We start from the raw sequence: 20,438 nt of genomic DNA on the forward strand, positions 1-20,438 counted from the left end.
ATAAAATAAATGGAACTATTGGGTTGCCCAATAAGTAATTGCGGATTTTTCATATAGTCGGCGTTGACAAATTTTTTCACAGCTTGTAACTCTGTAATTGCATTCTTTCTTCCGTCCGTTATCAGCTGTTACTTTTAGCTTGCTTTAGAAAAAAAAGTGTAAAAAAAGTATATTTGATTAAAGTTCATTCTAGGTTTTATTAAAAATGCATTTACTTTCTTGTAAAAAATCCGCAATTACTTTTTGGGCAACCCAATACATTATATTTTAGTCATATTATGATGAACAATCTCCAATTAACACCAACGTCCGCCTCTGGACACGCTCAAGGCTCCGGCCCATGTATGTGAGTTATTTTCCATCTTCGGCCTGATGTACGTAATGTAGACTTTAAGAAGATCAGAGGGAGTGACATATTTCTTACAGCGCTTAAAAAAGCCCAAGCTCTTGAAGGCTTCCTTCGACACTTTGAATACATGTTTTGACCAACGGACATCACATTCAATCTTCGTGCCCAGAACATCAAGAGCCTCTGACTGCTTGATATCTACACCGTCGATAGATATTGACGATTGTAAAGTCTCAGGGAATAATTTGTGGGACAACAAAGAGCAGGGCGTCTTGCGTGCACTCAGAAACGGCCAGCAAATCCTGGCAGAGTGTTACGCGCATAATCTGTCTCCTGTCTTCAATCTCTCGAAGATTCGGACTATGGTCGAAAGAAAATATAAATGACAGAGGTTGAGGAGGAGAGAAGATCGGATTCGAAGTTAGACCCAGTAGATCGTCAATGAAAACAAGAGACAGAGAGGGAGAAAGGACCGAGCCTTGTGGTACTCCTGCGACAAGCTTTGAAAGGAGTGCGCCGTGCCAGATCCTATAAAATGCTTTGGAGATATCCAGAGCCACGACCTTACTCTCACCGAACTGGTGAAAATGGGGGACTCCAACGTTCGGACAGGAATGCCATCAGATCACCCGTGGAGCGATTTCTGCGGAACCCAAATTGTCGGTCCCTAAAAAGACCATTGGACTCTTAGTATGCCACCAGAGGGTAATTGACCATGCTCTCAATAACCTTGGACAGCGCGGAGCATAACACTATTGGTCGATTGCCTCATCCTTCTTTGGGATGATAGGCTGCACGTTGGCAATTTTCCAACGCATCGGGAAAACACGCGCACGGTAAGCAAGGAGCGTCGAAGAACACTTTCATAAAACAAGTGACTATATGCCATGCCGGCCGGGGGGTTTAGTAACGTCGAGATCTCCACGTGTTCGAAAATATATCGGAGGCATGGAACTTATCAAACGGGTCAATGAATATCTGGTCGTCTTTCGTGAGAGTCGGGATAGCCGATGAGTTGCCCTTCACTCTTTTCACAAACGACCAAAAAGCTTCTACCTCCACTTGGAGAATTTAGAAGTTTGGCACAAAGACGCGAACACAAAGTTCTTATCTGTTGACGCAGCAATTCATTACTGGTGCCAATTACTGAATGCCTTCTCTTTCGAAACGGAAAGGGTAGTTTTAACACCCCTTCTCAAAGGAAAGGGCAGTTTTAGCTTCTCAAAGGAGAGGGTAGTTTTACTACCCTTACCGAAAGGAAAGGGGGGATTTAATGCTCCTTCCCAACGGAAAGGGTAGTTTTAATGCCCCTTCTCAAAGGAAAGGGTAATTTTAAGACCCTTTCCTTTGGGAAATCCTAATTAATACCATATCCCAAAGGAAAGGGTAGTTTTTGTACCCTTTCCCAAAGAAAAGGATAGTTTTTATAAACTTTCCCAAATGAAGGGTTTTAGTACCCTTTCCCAAAGGAAAGGGAGGGAGAAAGGACAGAGCCTTGTGGTACTCCTGCGACAAGCTTCGAAAATAAAGGGCAGTTTTATTACACTTTCCCAAAGGAAAGGGTAGTTTTAGTACCCTTTCCCAAAGGAAATGGTAGTTTTAGTACCCTTTCCCAAAGTAAAGGGTAGTTTTAATACCCTTTCCCAAAGGAAAGGGTAATTTTTACTATCCTTTTTTAAAGGAAAGGGTAGTTTTAATACCCTTTCCCAAAAGAAGGGGTAGTTTTAGTACTCATTTCCAAAGGAAAGGGTATTTTTAGTACTCATTTCCAAAGGAAAGGGTATTTTCAGTAGCCTTTCCCAAAGGAAAGGGAGGGAGAAAGGACAGAGCCTTGTGGTACTCCTGCGACAAGCTTCGAAAAGAAAGGGCAGTTTTATTACACTTTCCCAAAGGAAAGGGTAGTTTTAGTACCTTTCCCCAAAGGTAAGGGTAATTTTAGAACAGTTTCCCAAAGGAAATGGTAGTTTTAGTACCCTTTCCCAAAGGAAATGGTAGTTTTAATACCCTTTCCCAAAGGAAAGGGTAGTTTTAATACCCTTTTCCAAAGGAAAGGGTAGTTTTGATACCCTTTCCCAAAGGAAAGGGCAGTTTTATTACACTTTCCCAAAGGAAAGGGTAGTTTTAGTACCCTTTCCCAAAGGAAAGGGTAGTTTTAATACCCTTTCCCAAAGGAAAGGGTAGTTTTAGTACACTTTCCCAAAGGAAAGGGTAATTTTACTACCCCTTTTCAAAGGAAAGGGTAGTTTTGATAACTTTTCCCAAACGAAGGGGTAGTTTTAATACGCCTTCTCAAAGGAAAGGGTAGTTTTAGTTTCTCAAAGGAAAGGGTAATTTTACTACCCTTTTTCAAAGGAAAGGGTAGTTTTGATAACTTTTCCCAAACGAAGGGGTGGTTTTAGTACTCTTTTCCTAGGGAAAGGGTATTTTTAGTACTCATTTCCAAAGGAAAGGGTATTTTTCCCAAAGGAAGGGGTAGTTTTGATACCCTTTCCCAAAGGAAAGGGTAGCGTTAGTTCCCCTTCCCAAAGGAAAGGGTAGTTTTAGTACTCTTTCCCATCGGAAAGGGTAGTTCTAATGCCCTTTCCCAATGAAACGGATAGTTTTAATACGCCTTCTCAAAGGAAAGGGTAGTTTTAGTTTCTCAGAGGAAAGGGTAATTTTACTACCCTTTTTCAAAGGAAAGGGTAGTTTTGATAACTTTTCCCAAACGAAGGGGTAGTTTTAGTACTCTTTTCCTAAGGAAAGGGTATTTTTAGTAGCCTTTTCCAAAGGAAATGAAAGTTTTAACACCCTTTCCAAGAAGAAATTGTGGTTTTAATATCCTTTCCCAAGGAAAAGGATAGTTTTTGTAGCCTTTCCCAAAGGAAAATTTAATTTTAGTACACTTGCCTTTGGGTAGTTTTTAGAACCCTTTCCCAAAGGAAAGGGTAGTTTTAGTGTTCTTTCTCAAAGAAAAAGGTACTTTTAATACCTTTCCAAATGAAAACGGAAGTTCTAATACCCTTTCCCAATGGAAACGGAAGTTCTAATACCCTTCCCAATAGAAAGGGTAGCTTTAGTTCCCCTTCCCAAAGGAAAGCGTAGTTTTAGTACTCTTTCCCAAAGGAAAGGTTAGGTTTATTTCCTTTGCGAAAGGCTAGTTTTAGTATCCTTTCCAAAAGAAAGGGTGTTCGTTAGTAACTTTTTCCAAAAAGGACTTTTTAGTACCCTTTTTCAAAAAAAAGTACTTTTTAGTACCCCTTTTCCAAAAAAGGACAGTTTTGGTACGCTTTTTCAAAAAAAAGGACAGTTTTAGTGCTGCCTTTCAAAACAAAGAAGGACAGTTTCAGTACCCCTTCCCATAGGAAGAGGTGTCATTTGTTAGTCTATTGGGTACAAATCAAAGGACGCGTCACTTTTCTTTTTGGGTTGCACTTGCTCTTCGGTTCCCATGTGGGGTGTTCGTAGCCATATTCTAGTCCTGTTGTTTAGTACCATGTTGAACATTATTTTACAAAAGGTCGTTTCACCTTAAATGACCAAATGCGGACTTTGATATCCTATAACATGACGTGACGTTGACGTGTGCCAATCGTCCAGAGCAAAAAAAATAGTCAACAATAACAACAAATTTTCTTTCTCATTTTCAGCTCTCCTCTCATTTCGCCACACGCAGCCACATAACATGGAAGAGTTCTCTGTCCCCTTACTAGCTGAGAGTGCTTACAACAATTTGAATAACAATAAAAACAACAACAATAATAATAACAACAACAATTTCCACAACATGCATCACCATAAAGATCACATGTTAGGTGCTGGCAGCACACCCAGCACCACCAGTTTCATGTATGAAAGTTCACCTGGCCAAACAATGAAACCCGAAATGAGCATGGCCAAGGGCGGTGATTACAGCACATTTGCCGCTTGCATACAACAATCGACTTTGTTGGATCATCGCAATGTTGCATTAGATGCTAATTTAGATGCTGCCGTATCATTGGGTGCTTTGTGTGATTTGAAATTTGGTCCTGCGAGCAATAATCCAGTGACGCACGGCGGAGGATCTCCCCTGTTACTAGGAGGTGGTGGTGGTGGTGTTGGTGGTGCCACTGTAACCGAAGTGGTGGAGACCAATTTCAAGAGTCTGCCACCGTTGATAACCAACATAGAGGCTAGTAATATAATGGGGGTTTTACCCAAAGTTGTGGGCACCTCGGGTGTGGGGGTGAATGTGCCACAATTTGCTCAAATATTGTTTCAAAGGGAACAACCGCAGCAGCATCATGGCTTGAATGCTGGAGAAACCAATGCAACCCAAACTGCACCACCAGCCACCATAACAGTATCGCAAACATCACAGCAACCGCCCCAGCATCCTCAACAAATGCAGGGCGTGCTATCAGCCAACCCCTCTAGTGGTGGTCATTATGGCCATCATATGTCCTTGAAAACCAATGAAGTACAAAACACTGCCGAACCATTAACACGACGTCATCATTATCTAACAAATATTGTTAATGCCACGCCCACAGCAACCAGTGATAATGCTAATCTGCTAGACTTTAATATGTCTGCTGCCGCCACAACAACAGCAACCACGGTAATAGCTATAGGTCCGAACAGCCACAGGAACTCGGTGGAGGTTCAAACAAATGAGAATCTTATAACAACCACAACCATTAGTGGTGGTGTAGGCAACAGTAATATGGCAGGTGGTGGTGCTCTACCAACAGCTTCCTCTAGAAATGATAGCAACAATAATGCCATACATACTGCCAGTAATCAAAGTTCAATTTCTGCCACGCAGACTACAACATCACAGCCAACTTCGAGTACAAGATCAACATTGCACAGTATTGAAGAACTAGCCGCCAGTTCCTGCACCACCACGACATCCACAACAACCCAAAGCACTACAAAACATCACAATAATACTCTAGTAAATAATGCCAGCAACAATAACCCAAACAATGACACCTCACACTCTGCTACATCAGTACCTTTAACCAATGATACGCAGCAACATCTACATCAACAACAACATCAACAACAACAACCATCACAAACCATTCACCACAGCCAAGTGACGCAGCATCCACAGCAACATTCTCAAGATCAACATATGTTGCAGCAACATCATGATTCCCAGCAACATGAGTCTTCGCCCACATCTCATCAGCATGCCATATCTCAGCTCAATTCATCGAATATCAGCAGCGATAGCAATGATGACTCCATGTCTTCTTCGGATGAATCTATCGAATTGGAGTTGAACGATAGATCGGGTAAGTCGAAGACCATTTGATTAAATCTTTTTATTAAAACCATTTGCTTAGATGATAAATGGCAATATTTTGTTGTTGCTGAGAAAAAATTCAAAAAAATTGGTATCAACCAAAATACCCATGGAGAAAAATTATACAAAATTTTGTATTTTGGAGGCATTCTGAGACAACCTATCGTGGGAAATCAGAATTTTCTCCATAGAAAATCGCCAAGTTCCTCAAACGACTGCTCGCTTAGTTGGAGAAAAGGGGGAAACAAGAAAAAAGGGGAAAATTGTTAACAGATCACAAGAAAGCCGCAGAAAGAAAGTTAAACTTATTTGTTCGCAGCACTGAGATCAGTCCTCGGCTGATGCTGCCAGAGCTGCATTGTGTATGGGCAGTGATATCTACACCACATGCGACGTGCCTTTCGTTTAGTTTGTCTGTTTGTGTTTTCTTTTTATACCCTCCACCATTGGATGGGGGCATACTAATTTCGTCATACTGTTTGCAACTCCTCGAAATATTCGTCTCAGACCCCATAAGGTATATATGGGGTTGCCCAAAAAGTAATTGCGGATTTTTTAAAAGAAAGTAAATGCATTTTTAATAAAACTTAGAATAAACTTAAATCAAATATACTTTTTTTACACTTTTTTCTAAAGCAAGCTAAAAGTTACAGCTGATAACTGACAGAAGAAAGAAGAAAGAATGCAATTACAGAGTCACAAGCTGTGAAAAAAAAATGTCAACGCCGACTATATGAAAAATCCGCAATTACTTTTTGGGCAACCCAATATATTTTTGATCGCCATGGCATTTTATGTCCATCTAGTCATGTCCGTCCGCCGTCCGTCTCTCTGACGAAAGCACGCTAACTTTCGAAGGAGTAAAACTAGCTGCTAGAAATTTTTACACAAATACTTTTATAAAGGTGTGGGTGGGTTGGGATTGTAAATGGACCATAATAAACCGATCTTGAATCTTGACTGAAATGAGGTGGCATGAGGTGTGTTTTTTATGATTTTCAACAACTGTGCTAAGTATGGTTGAAATCGGTAGATAACCTGAAATAGCTGTCATATAAACCGATCTGGGGTCTTGACTTCTTCAGCCTTTAGAAGGCGCAATTCCTATCCGATTTGGCTGAAATTTTACGCAATGACTGCTGCTGTGGTCTTCAACATTCCTCCTCTTTCTTTCTTTCCTTTGTTTGCCTCAAAAGAGACACCGGGAAAAGAACTCGACAAATGCGTTCTATGGTGGAGGGCATATAAGATTCGGCCCGGCCGAATGTATACAAATTTCATAAAATTGAGAATTTGACAAAAAAAATTTCCTAAAAAAAATTTTTTGTTTTTCGAAATTTAAAAAAAAAATTTGATATTTTGAAAAAAAAAAAATCTCTAAAAATAAAACTGTAACAAAAATTTATAAAAATCCATAAAATTGAAAATTTAAAAAAAAAAATTTTCATAAAAAGAACTTTTGGAGAAATTTTATATAGAAATATAAAAAATTATAGAAATTGAATTTTCAATAGAACTTAAATTTTGACAAGATTTTCTGTAAAATTTTTTGCAAAAAAGTTTTGACAAAAATTTTAAATAAAAATTTTTTAAAAAAACTTTCCCAAAAAAAAAAAAATGCTTGTGACTAAAATCTGTAAAAATTTTCAAAAGTAAGGTACGAATTTCATAATAACAGTTGGGTCCAAGTACCTTGGGGGCCGCCCCAGCCCCAAAACCCCTTAAAATAGGTTTATTTGACGATCATGACAACATGGAACTCAAATGAAAGTTATTCGGGAGTAGATTACGAATATGGTTTGAAAAGTAATAAAAATAAAATTTTGACATAATATCCTTATAAAATTTTTTTTTTTTTAAAAATCCAATTTTGAAAAAATTATCTATAGAAAAAAAAAATTTCCATTAGAAATTTTTTGCAAATTTTTTTTAAATATTTTCATAAAATTAGTTTTGAAAGATTTTTCCATAAAAAGGTTGACCTTGGAGTTGTCATTGTTGGAAATATCTGACAGGGCCATTAGAGTCCTAAGCGGTAGTCCTACTACCCAATGTCAATGGTCCTCGATAATCTCGTTTTGGTGGGCTATGCTGTCGAAGAGAGTCTTTAGGTTTAAGGAACCTCCACATGGTTACGTTTTATGAGTCTGGTATGTGCTGCAGTGCCCTAGATCTTCTTCCTTCTGCAGTCTTAACCTGGCTCGATGTTGATAAGTTCTTACATAACCTTAGTTAGAGTTCTGCAGGGTTTTTGTGCAGGGTGCCACTCGATCCTTCCTAAGCCCCTTCAGTCCACCGTGTTCACTTGCTTATGAGCAATGCGTTTTTAATGTAAAAGGAATGTTCCTCGTATGCAGGTTAGCTGACACAAAGTCTTACCAATTCAAACAGACAGACATCGACTTTGAGTGACAAGACGATCAACAATATATATATATACTCTGTTGGGTCCCACATCAATATTTCCATGAGTTTAAAACGGAATGACGAACTTAGTATACCCCTCAACCCATGGTGGAGGCTATACAAATATGCCTGTATGGATGCGCTGAAGAGAGCCATTGTACGCCAAAGGGTCAAAATACGGGCAGAAAACATACGCAACTCGTTTTTTGACCGACTCAGAGCAATAGTCGCGGGCTCCATTTTTTTTTTTTTTTTTTTCAATAATAAGTCGCATTTACTTTGACGCCAGACTCGTGGAAAAAGTTTGAAGAGCGGCCTTCGTCGGTCACAGCGGCCCCTACCATCACTTGAGATGGAAAATTACTTCGGGTGGCCGTTTGCAGGCTCTAATTCTTGTACGTGGGCTAAGCTCAAGTACGATCATGTTGGAAGATTACAAATTGCTCTATTGGGGAATTTTTCTCGCCAGCGAACACATGATGTTCGGAAATTCACTGCAGCGCTGCAACTCCTTTGCCCCTTCGAGATTAACTTTTTTTTTTTTGCTTTGCTGTGTAAGATCGTGTGGGTTTTTTGAAACTTGTTAGGCTTAATCTAATGCTTGTGTGGTCATTATATGTTGCCTCGTTTTCAGATCTTTTGCCATTTGATTGGCACTACAGCGTGGACTTCGTTCAATTTGAGCCATGACACGGCGAACCATTTCACGTGTTGTTGTAGTTTTCTTTTGGACCACCACCATGGTGTTTGGCGACGTTGCCAGTATCGTTTTAACGATTTATGGTGTAATACACAAACATTTTGTCCACTTTGAGGTGTCTGAGTTCGCCAATTACACTATATCTCTTGAACTCCAGCACCACGCTGTCGTGCCATTTGATTGGCACTACAGCGTGGATTTCATTCAATTTGAGCCATGGCACGGCGAACCATTTCAGATGTTGTTGTAGTTTTCTTTTGGACCACCACCATGGTGTTTGGCGACGCTGCCAGTATCGTTATAACGATTTATGGTGTAATACACAAACATTTTGTCCACTTTGAGGTGTCTGAGTTCGCCAATTACACTATATCTCTTGAACTCCAGCACGGGAAAATTTCTTTTTAAATAATTTTAGAAGCAAATGTTTTTGGTGAGGGACTTTGAGGGTCCCGTAAAGCCGCTCCTCTTAAAGTCCTAGCGATTCTCGGTGTTTTGCAGTATTGGTGTTATAGAGTACTGTCATAGAATTGGCTTGAAACTTTAAGGCCTTTTAGAGTTCTAAGCGCTACTGACAAATTGCGGGTGCGATGACAGTGTTGGGGATGGTTGTAGAGGTAGTCTCTGTTGGGTTTGGCATATGTGGAAATTTCGTTTTGCATCCATTACAACTGAGGCGATCCGAATACTAACCCTCCTCCAGAATTTTGAAAAATGGTAATCTGAAATTTTGAAAAGTCGTCAATCCTTTAGGCAAGTGGCTAGTTTGTACAGAGAGAAAGCCCCAAAATTGTGGGCGTCCGAATGTCGTCAAAGCTCGAAAGCTAAAAATGGTGGTATGCGCATATGCTTGAATTCCTTCATTGCTAGGAACACTGAATTTGCAGCATCTGGAAATGTCTGTCCTGCGGCGTCTTTAGCCCTTAGAAGCCGATTAGGTTTAATTTTTAGGTGGTGGATACCTTAAATTCGACCAGGCACAGAGTTTTTAGGCAATAATTATGATTTTTTTATCGTGCAGTCTTGATATTTTGTAAATTTGTTTGCTTGCGTCTGAACTAAAATGCGGGGTGGTATAACATCACCCACCCCGCATTTTAGTTCAGACGCAAGCAAACAAATCAACAAAATAAGATCTTCTTTCCAATAAATTGATAGAATGCAATCAGCTGACAAGACAGACAGACAGAGAGTAGGCAGCTGTTTACTCTAGCATTTTTCCTTCAATCATCTACGACTAGAGGCAGACGAATCGAAGCAAAACGAAGAAAAAATTACCAGACAGTCAGACGTAAGCTGAGGTGGGGGTAAAGCCTTCAAAAAAATTGCATTACGCTGCTACAGCTACAACGGTTGTCTGTTAAACTATGATGGCCTTTCATAGCAATAAAATCATCAACACCCTGCTCTCACCACCACCACTCTCTCTTATCTCGCAACACTAGATAAATCTCCGCTGACATTCGTCAATGTCAGTGTTGCAATTGTTGTCAATTTGTTTGTAGTAGTAAGCATAGGGCAAAAAAAAAATAGCAATTGAATCATATGGCTGGCCCAGCATGCAACATTTGTGGTATTAAAAGAGAGGCATAAAGCAATTTGGTGGAATGGGGGATATATTTGCGGAAAAATGGCAAAACAAAACAAATGTGCTGCTAACTAACGACGAACTGGCTGGCCGGCAGAGAGACACACAAAATGACTGTCTATGCGATGCGGCGTTGGTTGTTGTTGTAGCACTCACAGCAGCAATTAATCTAATGTAAGTCCGACCAACATGCAGACCTTCAATGCAAAATTTCTCAGTCTGTGGGGATATTGCAAAAAACCGCAAGATGAGTAGTGAGAGAGGGAAAGCGAAAGGGAGAGAGAGAGAGAGAGAGATGGCAGTCATTCCCCACAGACAAGCGGTCTGCTGCGTAAAATGCGACAAACTAGCATTGAAGGAGGATATCGAGTGTTTTTTTTTTGTTTTTTTTTTTTGTTTAATGCATAACAACTATCTAATGCTATAACTTTGGGAGAGATTTTTGTTAGGTGGGGTTAAGGCAGAAAAAGATGGGTGTTGGGGCCATGAATGACGTTACCAGTTGCTGCTGCTGCAGTTTGTTGTTGCTCCATCTATTCATGTTGTTGTTTTTGTCATATTGGTGACATTGAGCATTGGTTTTTAGGTAACTGGGTTAAGGTTAAGCAGCAGTCTATAAATACTTGTTGCATTTCTCGAGGTCCCATGCGGTCTACGGAGTGTTGCGGCATTATAGCATTTTTGGTTGGCGGGGCAACAGGCGAGTGTTGTTAGTAGTTTTTAGTTATATACGGTACTAGCTTACCTTGGGATGCTTCATTCTCGATAATGGAATTTTAATATGCATGAAGCATTTGGAGATAAGTATAAAAAATGTCAAACTTAATAGAAGAGTCAAGCATTAAAAAGGGAATAGTATGGTATGGTATGTTATGATAGAGGATGTATATGGCATCCTTGAATGTGGGGAAATTTTAAATGCCAACAATGTTTGGTGTATAGAATGAATGACCATGAGTAGTGCTATAGAACAATCCAGAATTTGTTGTATAAGTTTTGAAAATAAAAAAAAAAGTGTAATACAAAAATTTGAAGGTATAAACCTTAGAATTTTTGTATTATATTTCTTTAGGTGCTATAAAAGGGAAATAATTTCCAAAACACGATATAACTATGAAAAATTAAAAAAAAACAAAAACAAGAATAAAATAAAAAAAAAAACATTGTGATTAAATTAGAAAGTGATTTTTCAGGGACTCTAGACGAAAAATCTGGATATGGGTTTATGAGGGCAGCTGATGTATTCGTATGTATGTATGATGTATGATGATGATGTATATGTATAATGCATGATGTATGTTTTCGTGATATTTGACTAGAAAATCACAAGCAGCTATTGTTGGCGAACTCAAACACCTCAAAGTGAACAAAATGTTTGTGTATAGCACCAGATAGCACCAGATAGTGTTGCCAAATAACATAGTGGTGGTAAAAAATAAATAAATAAATGCAACAACACCTGAAATAATTCGGCGAATTCCACGAACTCCACAGCGTAGTGGCAATCAAAAGGTTGTTGAAAGAGCAAAGAAGTTTCAGCGCTTGCACGAACATGGTGAGTTTTCGAACATTGTGTTATCTGACACGAAAAATTTACATAATGAGCAATTCGTAAACTCTCAGAAAGATCGTGCTTACTTAACCGAGCCCATGTACGAGAATTTTTAGCCTATAAATGGCCACACGAAAAAATTTTCCATCTCAAGTGATGATGTGGGCACCTGTGACCGTCCATGGCCACTCTCGAGTAGCTTTTATAGAGTCTGGCATCAAAGTGAATGCAATGCTGTTATCGGACAAACATTTTGGAAGCTACTTTAGAGCTGTGGGCACGCAAACATTTCGGTGGTAGACCATGGACGTAACAACAAGATTCGGCACCATTACCTAAGCCTGCTCAGGTTTCTGGGGGGGTTAGAGCCCTTTGAATAGTAATAAAATTTTATTTTTTTATTTTATTTTTTTATCGAAAACAATAGAGTTTTTTAAATTCTGGGGGTGAGGTACCCGGTATCTTTTTATAGGCAAATAAAGGATAATGGATGGAGGTATATCAGGTTATGGATCGATACGGGCCATACTTGGCGAAGGTAAGGGGAGACATGGTTGTGCAAAATTTCAGCCAAATCAGATAAGAACTGGGAAGTTCAAGAAGGGGTTCAAGAAGTGCAAACGAGAGATCGGTTTATGTAGGAGCTATATCTGGTTTTAGACTGACCCTGGCCATACTTGACACGTATTTTCAGCTGAATCGAATAAGCATTGCGCCCTATAGAGGCTCAAGAAGTCAAATCGGTTGATCGGTTTATATCGGAGCTATAGTTGGTTTTAGACCGATTCAGGCCCTATTTGGCACATATGTTGGAGGTAATGGGGGAAGTCATTGTACAAAATTGCATCGAATTTTCGAATTGGATAAGAATTACGTCCTCTAGAGGCTTTAGAGGGCAAATCGGTTGATCGATTAAATTAAATTAAATTAAATTAAATTAAATTAAATTAAATTAAATTAAATTAAATTAAATTAAATTAAATTAAATTAAATTAAATTAAATTAAATTAAATTAAATTAAATTAAATTAAATTAAATTAAATTAAATTAAATTAAATTAAATTAAATTAAATTAAATTAAATTAAATTAAATTAAATTAAATTAAATTAAATTAAATTAAATTAAATTAAATTAAATTAAATTAAATTAAATTAAATTAAATTAAATTAAATTAAATTAAATTAAATTAAATTAAATTAAATTAAATTAAATTAAATTAAATTAAATTAAATTAAATTAAATTAAATTAAATTAAATTAAATTAAATTAAATTAAATTAAATTAAATTAAATTAAATTAAATTAAATTAAATTAAATTAAATTAAATTAAATTAAATTAAATTAAATTAAATTAAATTAAATTAAATTAAATTAAATTAAATTAAATTAAATTAAATTAAATTAAATTAAATTAAATTAAATTAAATTAAATTAAATTAAATTAAATTAAATTAAATTAAATTAAATTAAATTAAATTAAATTAAATTAAATTAAATTAAATTAAATTAAATTAAATTAAATTAAATTAAATTAAATTAAATTAAATTAAATTAAATTAAATTAAATTAAATTAAATTAAATTAAATTAAATTAAATTAAATTAAATTAAATTAAATTAAATTAAATTAAATTAAATTAAATTAAATTAAATTAAATTAAATTAAATTAAATTAAATTAAATTAAATTAAATTAAATTAAATTAAATTAAATTAAATTAAATTAAATTAAATTAAATTAAATTAAATTAAATTAAATTAAATTAAATTAAATTAAATTAAATTAAATTAAATTAAATTAAATTAAATTAAATTAAATTAAATTAAATTAAATTAAATTAAATTAAATTAAATTAAATTAAATTAAATTAAATTAAATTAAATTAAATTAAATTAAATTAAATTAAATTAAATTAAATTAAATTAAATTAAATTAAATTAAATTAAATTAAATTAAATTAAATTAAATTAAATTAAATTAAATTAAATTAAATTAAATTAAATTAAATTAAATTAAATTAAATTAAATTAAATTAAATTAAATTAAATTAAATTAAATTAAATTAAATTAAATTAAATTAAATTAAATTAAATTAAATTAAATTAAATTAAATTAAATTAAATTAAATTAAATTAAATTAAATTAAATTAAATTAAATTAAATTAAATTAAATTAAATTAAATTAAATTAAATTAAATTAAATTAAATTAAATTAAATTAAATTAAATTAAATTAAATTAAATTAAATTAAATTAAATTAAATTAAATTAAATTAAATTAAATTAAATTAAATTAAATTAAATTAAATTAAATTAAATTAAATTAAATTAAATTAAATTAAATTAAATTAAATTAAATTAAATTAAATTAAATTAAATTAAATTAAATTAAATTAAATTAAATTAAATTAAATTAAATTAAATTAAATTAAATTAAATTAAATTAAATTAAATTAAATTAAATTAAATTAAATTAAATTAAATTAAATTAAATTAAATTAAATTAAATTAAATTAAATTAAATTAAATTAAATTAAATTAAATTAAATTAAATTAAATTAAATTAAATTAAATTAAATTAAATTAAATTAAATTAAATTAAATTAAATTAAATTAAATTAAATTAAATTAAATTAAATTAAATTAAATTAAATTAAATTAAATTAAATTAAATTAAATTAAATTAAATTAAATTAAATTAAATTAAATTAAATTAAATTAAATTAAATTAAATTAAATTAAATTAAATTAAATTAAATTAAATTAAATTAAATTAAATTAAATTAAATTAAATTAAATTAAATTAAATTAAATTAAATTAAATTAAATTAAATTAAATTAAATTAAATTAAATTAAATTAAATTAAATTAAATTAAATTAAATTAAATTAAATTAAATTAAATTAAATTAAATTAAATTAAATTAAATTAAATTAAATTAAATTTAACTAAATTAAAAAAAAAATTGTCAAAGTTTTATTTATAAAGAAATTTTTGGAAAATTTTATTGCTTAAGTAACATTTTATTTTTAAAGAAAATTTTGTGAAAATTTTAGTTCCGAAGAATGTTTTGTCAAAATTTAATTTTTAAAGAAAATTTTGTCAAAATTTAATTTTCAAAGAAGATTGTCAAGCTTAAGCTTTTAAAGAAATATTTACAACAGTTAGCTTAAAAGAAAGTTTTGTAAAAATTTTTTTAAAGAAAATTTTGTAAAATTTTATTTTTGAAGGAAGTATTTTATTTCTAAGAAAATCTTGTGATTCTCTTATATTTAAAGAAAAATTTGTCAACATTTGATTTTTTTAAGGAAATGTTGTTAAAATTTTATTTTTAAAAAAAATTTTGTCCAAATTTAATTTTTAAAGAAAATTTTATCAAAATATTATTTAAAAAAAAAAAGTGAATATTTGTTAAAGAAATTTTGTTTAAAGTTTATTATTAAAGAAAATTTTGTGAAAATTTTTTCAAAATTATATTTTTAAAGAAAATTGTGTGATGTTGCAAAAATTTAATTTTTTAAAAGAAATTTTGTCAAAATTACCGTTTTAAAGAAACTTTTGCAGCAGTTGTTAGCTGAAGAAATTATTTTATTTCTAAAAAAAAGTTGATTGAAAAAAAAAAATTGCAAATTTAATTTTTAAAAAAAATTTTGTAAAAATTTAACTTTTGACAAAGCCTACCGATGAGTTGGGGTGTTTCCAAACGAAATCGCGATCTAGGAAACCAGTCAAATGCTATTACAAAGCAAAAAACACATTTTTCTGCCTAAATTTAGAAAACAAGGGTTCTTTGTGTTCTATTTGTAATAGAACCAGATCACCCTATGGTCTGCAGCCGGACAATATCCGATTGTAATAATTTTATTTTTAAGAAAATTTTGTGATTTTTTTTCTTTTTTTTAAGAAAGTATTTTGTGAAATTTCCCCAAAATATAATTTATTGTGAGCCATGGTTTAATCAATTGATGAAAACGGTCTATTCTTCCAATCTTTGTTTGGCCGAACTTTATTGTTATTCATCCTTGATCTAATCTGCTAGACCTTATGTCTTCTTTATTTTAAAAACACTCTCAAGGTTACTTTCAAATGCATGCAATAATAAATTAAATTAAATTAAATTAAATTAAATTAAATTAAATTAAATTAAATTAAATTAAATTAAATTAAATTAAATTAAATTAAATTAAATTAAATTAAATTAAATTAAATTAAATTAAATTAAATTAAATTAAATTAAATTAAATTAAATTAAATTAAATTAAATTAAATTAAATTAAATTAAATTAAATTAAATTAAATTAAATTAAATTAAATTAAATTAAATTAAATTAAATTAAATTAAATTAAATTAAATTAAATTAAATTAAATTAAATTAAATTAAATTAAATTAAATTAAATTAAATTAAATTAAATTAAATTAAATTAAATTAAATTAAATTAAATTAAATTAAATTAAATTAAATTAAATTAAATTAAATTAAATTAAATTAAATTAAATTAAATTAAATTAAATTAAATTAAATTAAATTAAATTAAATTAAATTAAATTAAATTAAATTAAATTAAATTAAATTAAATTAAATTAAATTAAATTAAATTAAATTAAATTAAATTAAATTAAATTAAATTAAATTAAATTAAATTAAATTAAATTAAATTAAATTAAATTAAATTAAATTAAATTAAATTAAATTAAATTAAATTAAATTAAATTAAATTAAATTAAATTAAATTAAATTAAATTAAATTAAATTAAATTAAATTAAATTAAATTAAATTAAATTAAATTAAATTAAATTAAATTAAATTAAATTAAATTAAATTAAATTAAATTAAATTAAATTAAATTAAATTAAATTAAATTAAATTAAATTAAATTAAATTAAATTAAATTAAATTAAATTAAATTAAATTAAATTAAATTAAATTAAATTAAATTAAATTAAATTAAATTAAATTAAATTAAATTAAATTAAATTAAATTAAATTAAATTAAATTAAATTAAATTAAATTAAATTAAATTAAATTAAATTAAATTAAATTAAATTAAATTAAATTAAATTAAATTAAATTAAATTAAATTAAATTAAATTAAATTAAATTAAATTAAATTAAATTAAATTAAATTAAATTAAATTAAATTAAATTAAATTAAATTAAATTAAATTAAATTTAACTAAATTAAAAAAAAAATTGTCAAAGTTTTATTTATAAAGAAATTTTTGGAAAATTTTATTGCTTAAGTAACATTTTATTTTTAAAGAAAATTTTGTGAAAATTTTAGTTCCGAAGAATGTTTTGTCAAAATTTAATTTTTAAAGAAAATTTTGTCAAAATTTAATTTTCAAAGAAGATTGTCAAGCTTAAGCTTTTAAAGAAATATTTACAACAGTTAGCTTAAAAGAAAGTTTTGTAAAAATTTTTTTAAAGAAAATTTTGTAAAATTTTATTTTTGAAGGAAGTATTTTATTTCTAAGAAAATCTTGTGATTCTCTTATATTTAAAGAAAAATTTGTCAACATTTGATTTTTTTAAGGAAATGTTGTTAAAATTTTATTTTTAAAAAAAATTTTGTCCAAATTTAATTTTTAAAGAAAATTTTATCAAAATATTATTTAAAAAAAAAAAGTGAATATTTGTTAAAGAAATTTTGTTTAAAGTTTATTATTAAAGAAAATTTTGTGAAAATTTTTTCAAAATTATATTTTTAAAGAAAATTGTGTGATGTTGCAAAAATTTAATTTTTTAAAAGAAATTTTGTCAAAATTACCGTTTTAAAGAAACTTTTGCAGCAGTTGTTAGCTGAAGAAATTATTTTATTTCTAAAAAAAAGTTGATTGAAAAAAAAAAATTGCAAATTTAATTTTTAAAAAAAATTTTGTAAAAATTTAACTTTTGACAAAGCCTACCGATGAGTTGGGGTGTTTCCAAACGAAATCGCGATCTAGGAAACCAGTCAAATGCTATTACAAAGCAAAAAACACATTTTTCTGCCTAAATTTAGAAAACAAGGGTTCTTTGTGTTCTATTTGTAATAGAACCAGATCACCCTATGGTCTGCAGCCGGACAATATCCGATTGTAATAATTTTATTTTTAAGAAAATTTTGTGAATTTTTTTCTTTTTTTTAAGAAAGTATTTTGTGAAATTTCCCCAAAATATAATTTATTGTGAGCCATGGTTTAATCAATTGATGAAAACGGTCTATTCTTCCAATCTTTGTTTGGCCGAACTTTATTGTTATTCATCCTTGATCTAATCTGCTAGACCTTATGTCTTCTTTATTTTAAAAACACTCTCAAGGTTACTTTCAAATGCATGCAATAATTTCACAATGACTTAATTCTAATGTCAACGTGGCATGAATGCGTTTTTATTGTGAAAATTTAACACATGTTATTCTTCACCTCTTCCTTGACTGCTGGCAAGTCTATCCTTGGGCATAATATCAAATCAAATTAGCCCAGTTATTAGGTAATTTAGAATTATTCTAAAGGCCTTTCATTGTTGAATTTCTACGGCTTATTTTAAAATAAGTAAAACACAACAACAACAACAACAACTCACCGCCAGCGTTGGAATATTCATGGTTGCACTTACACATGAGGCTCAAATTGCATGTTTCACATGGATTCGATGGATGGTTGGCTAGGGGCCCATGTTACAAGTTTTGCAATTAGAACATGACGCTGCTGTTTTCACCAATAACAACAAAGTACAAGCAGGCAGGCAAACAAACAAACAAATCAGCAAACAATATGCATTTTCAGTGCATTATGCAGTGTTGTTGTTATTGCCTGTGCTTAAACAATTGCCATTGAGAATTTAGGTCAAGCTCAAGCGGTGTTTCTAATACACACGAGATTGGATACAAGGATACTTCCATGAGACAAACTGCGCAGCAAATAACATTGAATGAGAAATTCCATTGGAGAACAGCACAGAGAGGCAGAGAAACGCAGATTGGCAGCAGTTGCAGCTGCTGAGCGCCAAAGCCGCTAACAAGCTCAAGTGAATCTCACTTCTACCCCACACACAGTAGGAGATGGGTGAGTAGTGCCGCAAATCGTAGCGCAATTGCGTTCTAGAAAATCGAATCTAACCTCATATAGAGAGTTGAAGTGGTTAGTTATGATGGTGCGGTGATGTAAATGGCACATATCGAAGCACACTTACACACACACCCACACACACATACACATTGTTCATAGTTGTGTAGAAATTGTAATTTGTTCTTGCGTAATGGGTACTCGTACATGTGCATCTAACAAAGGTCGTTTTCTGTTGTTTTTTTTTTCTACGAGGTTAGATGGGGAAATTTTGTAAAGAGAAAGTGTTAAAGGAGAAGAAAGATAGTAAATGGTAATTGGCTAATGCCAATCACGGATATATGGGACTCGGTTTGTTTGTTTCGTATAGACTGAAAAACGGCAGAACCGATTTTCTCGAAATTTTCGCATATTGTGTAGGTTGGTCTGGAAAGAAACATAGGCTATATAATTTTTCGGTCTCGGATGGGGAACGGACCATCCCCCTTATGCCAAAAACACAACCTAAAATCAAAAGTGGATCCATCGAGACAATATATCCGAAAGTGGTCCGATGGGCACAATAAGGGTATCAAATGAAAGGCATTGAAGACCAGAAAACGAATATCGTATGAAAATATGGGTTCAAGTACCCAAATATTTTTTATTTGTTTTAAATTTTTAATCAATTTATTTGTTTAGTTTGAGTTTTATTTTGTCTGTTTGCGCTCTGCGAACCGGTCCGTCGCTGCGCTAGGTCAATGTGGCCTAAGCACAAAAAACACTTGCAGTGACATTCAATAAATTTTCTAGTGCACAACGAAAAGAGTTTGGCAATGTTGATGTGTTTGTTGTTCTTAGCATTGATGATTTATTTGTATCGGAATAATGGAAATTAAGGCTTTCTTCTCTCTTACGGCGCTAAGGGGAGTTAGAGCACTTATCGAGCTCTGTTTCAAAACAAAAGCGTACTCAAGAGTCGTTCGTTATGTAGGACACCTTAATCAATTTGACAAAGGTGTTGATGCATGGCGTATCAGAAATCGCAATTCACCATGCCCCTCAAAGTGTTTTAAGTGTACTCTTTGGGGAGTGGTTTGGAAAAGGGGCGGTTTTCAGATTTCAGATTCCATCTCCCAAATACCTTTATTTGAGCCCCATATTGCGATGGTCAGTAAATAATTGCTGTGTGTGAGGTGTTTTTTGGGGAAGGGGTAGAACCCAGAAAATTGGTCCTGAAAGTGGGTATCAAGTTCGTACTCTTCTCCCCAATACCTTTCATTTGAACCCCGACGTGGTCGGTAAATATGCCCGATTTAGGGTTGTTTTGGGGAGTGGGGCGGTCCCCAAACACTTAGCACTGAAAATATATCAGTATCGTGCTCTACTCTCAAATGCCATTTATTTGAACCCCGTATTGCCATTGCCCTCAAAATTGGATATCAAATTCGTTTTATAATCTCAAATACCTTTCATTTGAACCGCTTATTGCAAAACTCAGCAAATATGTCTGGTATGTCCCATAGTCCATAGTAT

General features: G+C 31.5%; 1 protein-coding gene across 1 annotated transcript in view; it reads left to right on the forward strand.

Annotated features, from left to right (window-relative positions):
• The window catches only part of LOC106093785 (nuclear hormone receptor FTZ-F1), a 253,636-nt gene that overhangs the window by 21,556 nt on the left and 211,642 nt on the right, over positions 1–20,438 (forward strand). The window contains exon 2 of the mRNA XM_059361011.1: positions 3,979–5,616. Coding sequence (XP_059216994.1) covers positions 4,014–5,616 — 1,603 coding nt within the window. The 5' untranslated portion in view covers positions 3,979–4,013. The remainder of the gene's footprint in view (positions 1–3,978; positions 5,617–20,438) is intronic.

The sequence above is a fragment of the Stomoxys calcitrans genome, chromosome 1 (genome assembly GCF_963082655.1).
Source record: "Stomoxys calcitrans chromosome 1, idStoCalc2.1, whole genome shotgun sequence".
Lineage (NCBI taxonomy): Eukaryota > Metazoa > Arthropoda > Insecta > Diptera > Muscidae > Stomoxys > Stomoxys calcitrans.